The 13,112-nt window shown below is 47.4% G+C and overlaps 1 protein-coding gene across 1 annotated transcript in view; it reads right to left on the reverse strand.

Moving 5' to 3' along the window:
* Positions 1-2,462: 2,462 nt before the first annotated feature.
* Positions 2,463-13,112, reverse strand: part of LOC144493170 (neuronal PAS domain-containing protein 2-like) — a 108,822-nt gene continuing 98,172 nt past the window's right edge. Inside the window, exons 18-20 of the mRNA XM_078212066.1 lie at positions 9,308-9,400; positions 5,122-5,311; positions 2,463-2,627 (exon numbers count right to left, since the gene is read on the reverse strand). Of these exons, the coding sequence (XP_078068192.1) occupies positions 2,463-2,627; positions 5,122-5,311; positions 9,308-9,400 (448 nt within the window). The remainder of the gene's footprint in view (positions 2,628-5,121; positions 5,312-9,307; positions 9,401-13,112) is intronic.

Consider the following 13,112-nt stretch of genomic DNA (forward strand, 5'->3'; position numbering starts at 1 on the left):
AGTGAATGGGCAAGGAAGTGCTATGGGTTGGCATGAAGGACATTAGGGGTCATTGGGAGTGAGTCGGGGGCATAGGTTGCCATAAATTGGCATAGGGAGTGGGTCAGGGGGATGGGGTGAGGGATAGAGGGCCGTATATTTACCAAAACAACAGGGTCAAGTTCCGAGGAACATAGGCAGGCCTTTCAACCAGCCCACCTTGGCACTTGGCAACCCCTGTGGCCACTCCTAATCTGCATCCAGGGATGGCAGGCCTGACTCTATCCCACCCAGACATTGCACTATTCGGGGCAAGTTTCCAAGCTCGGAAACTTCACAACTCTGGCTACCTGCCTCCAAGACAAAAATCCGGCCCAAATTTTCAGGTTGACAAGGAACCTCCATTGGATATCAGGGGCGGGATTTTCCAGATGCGCTCACTCCAAAACCTGAAAATCCCACTTGAGGTCAATGGACCTTTGCATGGTATGCCAACCCCACCCCCTCCCGTGGCAGGCAGGAGGGGGTGGGGTTGGCATACCCCCAACACCCCCCAGAGCTTTATCATCCTGAAACACTGGGCAGGACTTAGTCCAGATGGTCACCACAGGAAACATAATGGCCATCCCACTAAATCATGTGGGAGGCTGTCAGTCAGCCGGTGGCAGGAAAACCTTCCGTGATTAAGTCTGAGGCAGGAAGGGGCCAATGCAAGCAACTCGCCTGTTCCCAGCGAGATGTCAGTTAGGCGCGTTAATCAGCCACTCAACACCAATTATCCCTGAGCCCACTACTCCTGCTTCTAGTTTCTGTGTCCTATGTTTCTATGAATTTCGAGGTTGCTCAGGGATTTAATGGGAGTCAAACAGCTCTCCCTGCGACCACCCTTCCATATCCTGCTCCATTCATCTGTGTCCAGGGATCCAGCGGTGATCACAGCTGAAGTCCTTTGAGTATTACCTCTGATTGGCTGGCAGCTCTAAGGGGCGGGATTTCTACCTCAGAGGCTGTATATCATGGGGAAGGCCCTCACACTGACCAGCTCAGTGCCTGGTGGGTACTCCATGTCTTTGGGGCCTCCCCCACAGTGAGGTGTCCGCTGGTTCTCCAAACAGTAAGCAAAGCCCCAACCATTAATTCTGTCTCCCTTCTCAGATGCTGCGTGACATGGTGAGTATTTCCAACGTTTCTTTTTAAAACCTGCTCAGATTCCCGGCTTTTGCGGCATTTTGCTCTTGTCGCAGCTCCTGGAGTCTGTCCATGCGCAGAGTAATGCAGAAATCCAAAAGTTGTTCGTGATTCTACACTCCTCCCAAGCTGCACTTTTGAGGCACCCGAGGCTAAAATCAATAGAAAATCCTCTGGACAATGAGAATTTCCACCCTTAATGCTGTTATTCTCAATGCAAAAACCCTTGCACCTTGTCGAATGCGGTGAAACTTGGTTTTAAGGGACTACTACGTTTATAGTTACTGCTAATCCGCTGGAAAACTGCAAAATCTGGACCATTGTGTTAAGTTTTCAGTGGGTTCCACAGTGAAGCCTTTGGTTCTGAACCAAGAGGAGGTTAAGATATTCACTTAGTGGCGGTCAGATTTGAATGATTGTCTTTTATAAAACATAGAGTGAAGCTATTTTGAAAATAAATGTGCTGTTTAAGGAAAGGATATAGACAGAGTAACTTTTACAGTGTGTTTGACTCTCAACTTTAGCTACCTGTAAGTGACCCAAGCACAATCCGGAAACAATCTCGCAGCGTCACACCTGACTTCCTGTCAGTGGCGACCATTAGCGTAGGGATGGGCTGTAAATGCCAGCCTCGCCAGCGATGCCCACATCCCGTGAATAAATAAACAGAAAGACAAAAAGCGCAGGCTATGTAACGCAACACCTGACAGAACTGACTGCACAGTTAACACCGTTTTTAACAAGGTCACTTTGCCATCATTTTTACCAGTAATGCCGTCTCTGTGATTGCTTTATGTTGTGACAGTTTAGTCACTATTATGTTTTCATGTGAGTTTTTTTAAAGAAGCATCTCCCCCCCCCCGCCTCCCCGTTGACTAATGAATGATACCAAATACTGCAGTTATACATTGTGACCAGCGGGGTGATTGTGACACAGAACGCACTGTGTTTGCAAAACAATTACTTTGCTTGGCAAGCAGACAATTCCTCAAGAGGTCCATCTGTCAGGAGAAAAGTTATTATAAAACTATTCCAGTGTGGTATAGTTGATGATCTGCTATCAGTGAAGGCAGAAGCTTCCTTCATGAAAGGCGTGGCCACCTCTGTCTGTCTTTGCTGGCTTCCGGCGTTTCTTCATGCCACGCGTGCTTCCACAGAAGAGGCGTAGTCCCCTACCCGTCCCCTCCTGGGTGTGGCTGAGCCGCCGGTCGAATGTTCGCCCTCCACCCACAAATTTACCAGTGAGGTATGTCCAATTTGTGGCTGTGCATCGCCTGCCTCCGGCAGGTCCTTGGTTACCGCGGCAACGGAATGTTGGACAAGTCCGCGAGGCCGCTGGCACCACTTTGTGTCCCACGGGATTGACGTTGAGAGAGGTACCCCATGTTAACATGCGGAGGTGATGCCAGGAAAAGAGGCTGCGACTGGTCATGTTGCATCATTCCACTTGGTGGCACTTGCTAAACAAATAGAAGCATTTTGTTACAAACTGATTCATTTCAGTTCTACACAAGAAGTGTCCATTTGTAAGAGGAACCCTTTCACCTCACTGTCCTTTAGGGTTTCCACCCCTTTCGCTACTTCTCCCGTCTTTCTCCAAGAGCTCTGCAAACCGGCATCCAGATATTAACATGTCCCACATTGGCTTGTTTCCCCTAAACCCCTTTTCCCCACCCAACTCCCCCACTCCGGCATGATGGCACAGTGGTTAGCACTGCTGCCTCACAACGCCAGAGACCCGGGTTTGATTCCGGCCTTGGGTCACTGTGTGGAGTTTGCACTTTCTCCCCTGTATTTGCGTGGGTTTCCTCCCACAGTCCAAAGATGTGCAAGTTAGGTGATTGGCCATGCTAAATTGCCCCTGAATGTCCCAAGATGTGTAGGTTAGGTGGATTGGCCATGTTAAATTGCCCCTTAGTGTCCCAAGATGTGTAGGTTAGGTGGCTATGTGGGGTTTCGGGGATAGGGCCTGGGTAAGATAAAAAAAAGTGGGTCAAATAAGATAGAAAGGTGGCCAAATGGCCTCCTTCCACTCTGTAGAGATTCTATGATACTTGAGGAAATCTTTTGTCAAAAGATTTAAGGAGGAAAGCAAGGTAGAGAGGCAGAGTGGTGTGGAGAGGGAATTCTAGAGCTTGGGGCCTCGCCAACTGAAAACATGGCCACTAATGGAGGCACAATGAAATCTGCGGATGTTCAAGGGGCCGGAATTAGAAGAGTGCAGATTCCTCGCAGGGGTATAGGGGCTGGAAGAGATAGGGAGGGACAAAGGGACAAGATAGTTTGGAACATGCTAATATCTGGATGCCAGTTGCAGAGCCTGTTTGCAGAGTTCTTGAAGAAAGATGTGCGTAATAGCGAAAGAGGTGGAAACCCTAAAGGAGAGTGAGATGAGTGTGGACAGCATGGTGGCACAGTGGTTAGCACTGCTGCCTCACAGCGCCAGGGACTCGGGTTCGATTCACGGCTTGAATCACCATCTGTGCGGAGTCTGCATGTCCACCCCGTGTCTGTGTGGGTTTCCTCCGGGAGCTCTGGTTTCCTCCCACAGTCCGAAAGACATGCTGGTTAGATGCATTGGCCATGGTAAATTCTCCCTTTGTGTACCCGAACAGGTGCTGGAATATGGCAACTAGGCGATTTTCACAGTAACTTCATTGCACTGTTAATCTAAGCCTACTTGTGATAGTAATAAATAAACTTTAAACTTTCAAAACAAAGCCAAGGATGAACATTTTTAAATCAAGATGTTCTTTGACCGCAGACCAGTGTGGGCTGGTGGCCACCAGGGTGATGTTGGAATGGGATTGGATGTGAACTAAGACACAAAGGGCAGTGGTTTGGATGATGTTGAGTTTACAATGTGTGAGACCAGCCAGGAGAACAATGGAATTGTCACATCTAGAGACAACAAGGCCATAAATGAGGGTCGAGACAGGAGCACTCAGACAATGTTATGGAGGTGGAAATAGTCAGCCTTTGTTACGGTTCCAATATGAGGTTGGAAGCTCAGCTCAGGGTCAAATATGTCACAAGGGCTGTGAACAGTTTGGCTTAGTCTCAGGCTGCCGTCAGGGAGAGGGGTTGAGTTGGTAGGCAGGGAACAGAGTTTGGAGGTGGGACTGAAAACAATGGTTTAGGTCTTCCCAATATCTAATTGAAGAAAGTAAATGCAAAATAGAAGGGGACCGATGGTAGATCCATTAGAGGTAATGACGCAAGAGTAAGGAGCAGGGGGAGGGGAGGGGAGGGGGATACGATCATTGCGGGTGATTCTCAGGCTGTGACTGGAGCGATGAGAAAGGAAGCAGTCGGGTTCATCCACCCAGCGGGGCGATGGGGAGAGACATTGGAGCAGAATTTCACAGTCAAACATGTCACAGGCTGCAGACAGGTCAGGAAGGACAAGGAGGGATTGTTTACCTTTGTCACAGTCACATGTAGGCCGGAGTTCTCTGGCCTCGCACACCCCACTCCCGCTACCAGCAAGAATTTGGCACCGGTTTGAAGGCCAAGCATTTCTCATGTGATGATACTTTTTGGGACATTGAGAACGAAAATAAATCTTCGAATGTTAATACCAAAGGTGTCTTTGAGGTACAATTTGTGGTCCAGAAAATCAGGTAATGTTCTGGGGACCCGGGTTCGAATCCCGCCACAGCAGATGGTGAAATTTGAATTCAATAAAAACAATGTGGAATTAAGAATCTTCTGATGACCATGAAACTATTGTTGATCGTCGGAAAAACCCTTCTGGTTCATTCATGTCCTTCAGGGAAGGAAATTTGCCTTCCTCACCCGGTCTGGCCTACATGTGACTCCAGAGCCACAGCAATGTGGTTGACTCTCAACTATACTCGGGCAACTAGGGATGGGCAATAAATGCTTGCCAACCAGCGATGCCCATGTCTCACGAATAAATTTTTAAAAAAGTACATTCATGGAAATTTGTACCTGAAGATATTGATGTTGTTGCTGGAGCTGCATGGACTGATGGGTGTGTTGTTGTTGAATTGAGGCCTGCTGGTGTGAGGAGAAACCTTGATGTTGGATGGTCACAGAAGTTGGAGAAGGGACAATGACCGCACTACAGCTGATTGGTTGCATCGCTAGCGCTGTCAGCATCTGCTGATCTTGGATATATCTGAAAATACAAGACCACAAAATACCCAATATCAGATTCACTGAAAACTTTGATGCATGTAGAATTAGTGAAACGCATGAGGTGATGTTTACCTAACAGGGTAACACAATCTGGCGCTTGATGGTCAGTGATAACCGGCAGCAAGCTGATGGCTCACACACTGACTGAAGGGAGTTGGGTGAATGCTGCATTGTCATGAGATTCAGGGCTGTATGATTATCTAGCCATGAAGGATAGAAATCATAGGAACCCTACAGTGCAGAAAGAGGCCATTTGGCCCATCGAGTCTGCACCGACCACACTCCTACCCAGGCCCTACCCCCATATCCCTGTAATCTATGCATCTCAGGACACTAAGGGACAATTTTAACATGGCCAATCAACCTAACCCGCACATCTTTGGACTGTGGGAGGAAACCGGAGCACCCGGAGGAAATCCACGCAGACACGAGGAGAATGTGCAAACTCCACACAGGCCGGGAATCGAACCCAGGTCCCTGGAGCTGTGAAGCAGCAGTGCTAACCACTGTGCTACCGTGCCGCCCTAGTACTAGTAGACAGCTAGTAGCTAGTACACAGGATGGGCAGTAGCTGTCTATGAACAGAGCTAACAGGGGCATGTGTCTGTTCTGCAATATCTGTCACCATTCCCATGTTGGAGCTTTCTCCTTTAAGACAGGTCAGACCTTATATGTTTTTTTTGCCTTTGTTCTTGGGCTGAGCCTCACGGGCAAGGCCCAGCATTTACTGCCCTCGAGCAGGTAGCAGTGGTGAGCAAGCTTCTTTAACTGCGGCAGTCTGTGCGGTGTAGGTAAACTGACAGTGCCTGCAGTAGCAGCTTAATACAACTGAGCTAACTCGGTCATCACAGGGAGTCGGCCATATTGCTGTGAATAGGCCTGACCAGATAAGAATGGCAGATTTCCTCTCCTGAAGTGCACCAGCTAGATTTCTATGTCATTTTATGATCATTGTTAATAATGATTGAATTTTATTCCTGATTTATTAATCAAAGAACAAAGAAAATTACAGCACAGGACCAGGCCCTTTGGCTCTCCAAGCCTGCACTGACCATGCTGCCCATCTGAACTAAAACACCCTATCCTTCCGGGGACCATATCCCTCTATCTCCATCCTATTCATGTATTTGTCCAGATGCCTGTTAAAAGTCACTATTGAATTTTAATTACCATGGCTGCCGTGGTGGGATTTGAACTCATAACTCCAGAGCATCAGTGCAGGATTACTAATCCAGTGTCATTGCTGTTAGCGATATCTAATTATGTTTGATAATACTCTGTGAGCATTTTACCCATTTAAAAATGCTGTATTTCTTTCTTTAAATTATTGCTGTTGTTTGGTGAAATTTGACTCAAACGTAATTGTCTGCTTTTGTGACATTACTGATAGATTCCCAGCACTGGCCACAGATGCTCGAAGGTAGCTGGCATTGATCTAATAGCTGGTGAGACTTTTTACAGAATCCCCACCGAATCAAAGAATCCTTAAAATGCAGAAAGAGGCAATTCGGCCCATTGACTCTGCACTGACTCTCCAACAGGGCATCTGATCCCACCTCATTGCCATAACCCCGCTAATTTACCATGGCTACTAATCCCCCCACCCTACACATCTTGGACACCAAGAGGCAATTATGCATGGCCAATCCACCTAACCAGCATATCTTTGGACTGTGGGAGGAAACCGGAACACCCGGTGGAAATCCAAACAGACACGGGGAGAATGTGTAAACTCCACACAGACAGTCACCCAAATTCGGAATTGAACCCAGGTCGCTGGCGCTGTGGGGCAGCAATGCCAACAACTGTGCACCGTGCCAATGACTTGCCAATCTCAGATTAGATCAACATCTCCTGTAAGATTTTGTTTAGGTAATAGACATATCAATCTCCATGTCAGTCTTGCTCAACCCACATTGTGAGAGGCTAGGGAGGAAATTGCGGGTCCCTTGGCCGAGATATTTGAATCATCGATAGTCACGGGTGAGATGCCTGAAGATTGGAGAGTGGCAAATGTTGTGCCTTTGTTTAAAAAGGGCTGCAGGGAAAAGCCTGGGAACTACAGGCCAGTTAGTCTCACATCTGTGGTGGGTAAATTGTTGGAAGGTATTTTGAGAGGCATTTACAGGCATTTAGAGATGCAAGGACTGATTAGGGACAGTCAGCATGGCTTTGTGAGTGGAAAATCACATCTCACAAATTTGATTGAGTTTTTTGAAGGGGTGACCAAGAAGGTAGATGAGGGCAGTGCAGTTGATGTTGTCTACATGGACTTTAGCAAGGCCTTTGACAAGGTACCACATGGTAGGTTGTTGCATAAAGTTAAATCTCACGGGATTCAGGGTGAGGTATCAAAATGGATACAAAATTGGCTTCTTGACAGAAGCCAGAGGGTGGTTGTAGAGAGTTGTTTTTCAAACTGGAGGCCTGTGACCAGCGTTGTGCCTCAGGGGTCAGTGCTGGGTCCACTGTTATTTGTCATTTATATTAATGATTTGGATGAGAATATAGGAGGCATGGTTAGTACGTTTGCAGATGACACTAAGATTGGTGGCATAGTGGACAGTGAAGAAGGTTATCTCCAATTGGGCCAGTGGGCTGACGAATGGCAGATGGAGTTTAATTTAGACAAATGCGAGGTGATGCATTTTGGTAGATTGAACCAGGGCATGACTTACTCAGTTAATGGTCGGGTGTTGCGAAGAGTTACAGAACAAAGAGATCTAGGGGTACATGTTCATAGCTCCTTGAAAGTGGAGTCACAGGTGGACAGAGTGAAGAAGAAGGCATTCGGCATGCTTGGTTTCATCGGTCAGAATGTTGAATACAGGAGTTGGAATGTCTTGTTGAAGTTGTACAAGACATTGGTAAGGCCACACTTGGAATACTGTGTGCAATTCTGGTCACCCTATTATAGAAAGGATATTTTTTAACTAGAAAGAGGGCAGAAAAGATTTACTAGGATGCTACCGGGACTTGATGGATTGAGTTATAAGGAGAGGCTGGATAGACTGGGACTTTTTTCTCTGGAGCGTAGGAGGCTGAGGGGTGAACTTATAGAGGTCTATAAAACAATGAGGGGCACAGATCAGACAGATAGGCAACATCTTTTCCCAAAGGTAGGGGAGTCTAAAACTAGAGGGCATAGGTTTAAGGTGAGAGGGGAGAGATACAGAAGTGTCCAGAGGGGCAATGTTTTCACACAGAGGGTGGTGAGTGTCTGGAACAAGCTGCCAGAGGTAGTAAGTAGAGGCGGGTACAATTTTATCTTTTAAAAAGCATTTAGATAGTTACATGGGTATAGGGGGATATGGGCCAAATGCGGGCAATTAGGATTAGCTCAAGGGTTTTTTTTTAAAAATGGTGGCATGGACAAGTTGGGCCGTAGGGCCTGTTTCCATGCTGTAAACCTCTATGACCCTATGACTCTATGACTCTAACCCCTCTTGGGAAAACTGCTAAAATCTTTTCTTTTTCAGACAGACCCTTCATCATGTTTGATAAACACTGGTTAGAAGGGGAAATGGCAATCAATGAGATTTGAAACCAAAAGAAAAAATGCTGGAAAATCTCAGCAGGTCTGGCAGCATCTGTAAGGAGAGAAAAGAACTGACGTTTCGAGTCCAGGTGACAAAGCTTTGACAAAGGGTCATCTGGATTTGAAACGTCAGCTCTTTTCTCTCCTTACAGATGCTGCCAGATCTGCTGAGATTTTCCAGCATTTTCTCTTTTGGTTTCAGATTCCAGCATCTGCAGTAATTTGCTTTAATCCAATGAGATTTGAATGCTGACTTCACAGTTGCGATGCCAGCATTTACCGGCATATCTTAAATGGGCAAATGACGGCTAAAATACCCGAGATGCCTGAAGCATTTGTACAATAATATCATTCACAGTGATTTCCAGGCTACTATATCTATTGCGTTAACAACAAACTATTGTGACAACCTATCTGGAACAATATCAAAATTCATACTTTGCCTGTTGTCTGGTTGTGTTATTCTGGGATGGTTGTTCATCTCCACTGCTGTTTGGCAAATTGGAATGAATGGGTTGGTTCAAAAATAACCTGAAAAAGAGCCACATCAAAAATGAGGGTAAACCTTCCCTTCTCATTGTGCTCGAGATGTGAGTGAGGGCATCCTTTACTCAGTTCATTAATATTCATCGCTGGACATAGACCAAAACGCTATAATTCATGTGAGCAGTTCAGGTTAGATTAGAAACATTGAGTAGATTGTTAATGTGCATGAACCAAACTGAAATATTCAGTTACTGTCATGGTGATAGTTGATTGAGTGTATGGAACTGAACAGTAGAAACTCTACAATAGAGTCAATGTCATAGAGGTTTGCAACATGGAAACAGGCTCTTCATTCCAACTTGTTCATGCCGCCCAGTTTTTTACTATTAAGCTAGTCCCAATTACCCATGTTTGGTCCATATCCCTCTATACCAATCTTACCCATGTAACTGTCTAAATGCTTTTTAAAAGATAAAATTGTTCCGCCTCTACTACTACCTCTGGCAGCTTGTTCCAGACACTAACCACCCTCTGTGTGAAAAGATTGCCCCTCTGGACCTTTTCATATCTCTCCCCTCTCACCTTAAACCTATGCCCTCTAGTTTTAGAGTCCCCTACCTTTGGGAAAAAAAGTTGACGTCACGTCAGTGAGGTTTACAACAGATTCACATGGACGTGAACATGTTGGGGGATGCCTTTGGGGAGGGGTGGGAGCGTAAAGGTCAGCGTAGCCCCCAGAGTAGAGGGCCGTGGCCAGGCAGTGCCGTGGCAATGCCCCCTGGCACTGTGCCTTGACACTGCCCCTGGCAGTGCCAACCTGTGCCATGGAGTAGTGCCAGTGGTGGGCCCTAGGGGAGCCTCACATGTGGGGACTCATTTGTTTGTGATGGTGGGGGCGGGATGAGGACATAGAAGCGATGGGGATACCAGTGGTGAGCAGGAGGAAGGTGGCCGATGCTAGGATGTTCGGAGGGAAGTGGAGGAGGTGGGGGGGATACGGCTGATGATCGGGGTGGGGGGGAAGGATTCAATGCTGGGATAATTGGTGAGGGTAGGGGATGGGGGGGTGGGGATGCTGGCGATGATTGAGGGGAAGGGAGCCAATGATCGAGGGAGCGAAAGGGGGTAGAGGTGGCCACAGATATGTCCGTGGTGAGGGAGTGGAGGGAGATTGATTTTTTTCCAGTGATTGGGGCATCCTTTTTGGAGCCGTTTCCCAGCTGCAAAAGCCCCACCTCATCAGACTGACAGTGTAAACAACCCCCATTCTTTTTCAGTTAAAGGGACAAGATCCAGGTAGAAAACTGGCCAATGGAAGTGGAAAATTCCACACCAGTTCTTGCACCAGAACTGACACTCTGCCAAATGCTCATAAGATTCCATCCTCTGTAGTGTCGTCGGACCTGGAGGAGGAGGGTAGGTGGTACAGTTGCAATGCTGCCTCACAGCTACAGGAACCCGGGTTCGATTCTGGCTTTGGGTGACTGACTGTATGGAGTCTGCACGTTCTCCCCATGTCTGCGTGGGTTTCCTTCAGGTGCTCCGGTTTCCTCCCACAGTCCAAAGATGTGCAGGTTAGTTGGATTGGCCATGCTAAATTGCCCCTTAGTATCCCAGGATGTGTAGGTTAGATGGGATTAGCCATGGTAAATATGTGGGGTAAACACAGTAAGAGTTATAACAACACCAGGTTAAAGTCCAACAGGTTTATTTGGTAGCAAATACCATTAGCTTTCGGAGCGCTGCTCCTTCGTCAGATGGAGTGGAAACCTGGAGAGCAGGTAAGGCAGCAAATTTCCTTCCCAAAAGGACATTAGTGATTTTTTTATTCATGGGCGTCGCTGGTTGGCCAGCATTTAGATGGCAATTGAGAGTTGACCACATTGCTGTGGCTCTGGAGTCACATGTAGGCCAGACCAGGTAAGGACAACAAATTTCCTTCCCCAAAGGACATTAGTGAAACAGATGGGTTTTTCTGACAATTGACAATGGTTTCATGGTCATCAGTAAATTCTTAATTCCAGATTTTTTTTTAATGAATTCAAATTCCACCATCTGCCGTGGCGGGATTTGAACCCGGGTCCCCAGAACATTAGCTGAGTTTCTGGATTAATGGTCTAGCGATAATACCACTAGACTATCGCCTCCCAACCCGCATACTGCTTAGGAAGTGGCAAACAGGATGATGCCGGTTAGCAGTTGCAGTTACAGATGAAAGTCTTGATTAAAGTAGTCCTGGTGATGAAGGCCGCATCAGAGGTGATCTATAATGGGATGCAGACCATCTATCATTCGAGACACATTCATGGTGATATAACAACTCTCAGGTTGTGTCAGCTATTTCAAAGCGGATCTGGTTTGAGACACTGTGGCTTGTTCTTCGAAACAGTACAGAATACCAATAAATGAATTTTAAGCACTTGAGAGGAACAAAGCCGTACCCGAAACTTTAAGGTCTTATTAACTTATTGAATAGCCAAAATAACCTAAACACCAACGGAAATAATTACCATGTCGACAAAGAGTGGGCCTTGATGCGCGATATATCACACGAGAGGCAGGATGTACTCGGGAAATAAAGGCTTTTATTGCCAACAATAACGGAGCTACTATATACAGCATACAATCCCAGACTAAAGGGTCACCAGGCAGAGCAGTGACCTTTATACCTCTCCCAGGAGGCGGAGCCAACTGGGGTGTACCATAGGACTATATTAACAGGTAGAACAGCCCAACCCTAACCCCAACAGTAACATATCTACAGACTCATAGTACTGGCCAGACCATGGCTCAGCACTACCTGGTGGGAACCAACAATGGTTCACCACATTCACCCCTCCTTTGAAAACAAAGGCCGGCGGGGTACAAAACACAGAACAATTGTTCATCTGTCTATAAGTTCAAACGGTCTGGGAGACCGCACCGTCGCTGTGACCTCCTCAACACCGGCGATGACACCGGTTCAGGCAATCGCGGTGACGTTCTCTCCAAGGCGGTGTCCAGCGACTCCTCCAGTTCCTCACGGGCCGGTAGACCACGAGGTGGTGACAATCCGCTGAACTCGGGCACGCCTTGAAGTGGCGACCATCTCCTGGACTCAGGCAAGCTGTACACGGGAGTAAGAGGGTTAAGTGGTGGTCCCGATACTGCCCGCACCGTGTAAGGAGGGGAAATAATGGTTGGGGGGTCCCTAACAGGAGGTGTGGGAGCGACAGGGGTTTCCAAGCCTCCTGCTGGTGCCAGATCTCGAATCGAGACCGTGTCCTCTCGCCCATCAGGATATGCCACGTAGGCATACTGAGGGTTGGCGTGGAGGAGATGGACCTATTCAACCAAAGGGTCGGACTTGCGGGTCCTAACATGCCGCCGCAGGAGGACAGGTCCTGAGTACGTCAACCAAGACGGTAATGAGGTCCCAGAGGAAGACTTCCTAGGGAATGAAAACATTCTCTCATGAGGAGTAGCGTTGGTTGCCGTACACGGGAGTGAGCGTATGGAGTGGAGCGCATCAGGGAGTACCTCTTGCCAACGGGAGACTGGAAGACCTTTAGACCTCAACGCCAGTAAGACAGCCTTCCAGACTGTAGCATTCTCTCGTTCAACCTGTCCGTTACCCCTTGGGTAGTAGCTCGTGGATCTACTAGAGGCAATCCCATATGAGAGCAGGTATTGCCTCAAGTCGTCGCTCATGAACGACGAGCCCCTTTCGCTGTGGATATAACAGGGGTAACCGAACAGGGTGAAAAGATCACGAAAT

The sequence above is a fragment of the Mustelus asterias genome, chromosome 4 (assembly GCF_964213995.1).
Source record: "Mustelus asterias chromosome 4, sMusAst1.hap1.1, whole genome shotgun sequence".
Taxonomy (NCBI): Eukaryota; Metazoa; Chordata; class Chondrichthyes; order Carcharhiniformes; family Triakidae; genus Mustelus; species Mustelus asterias.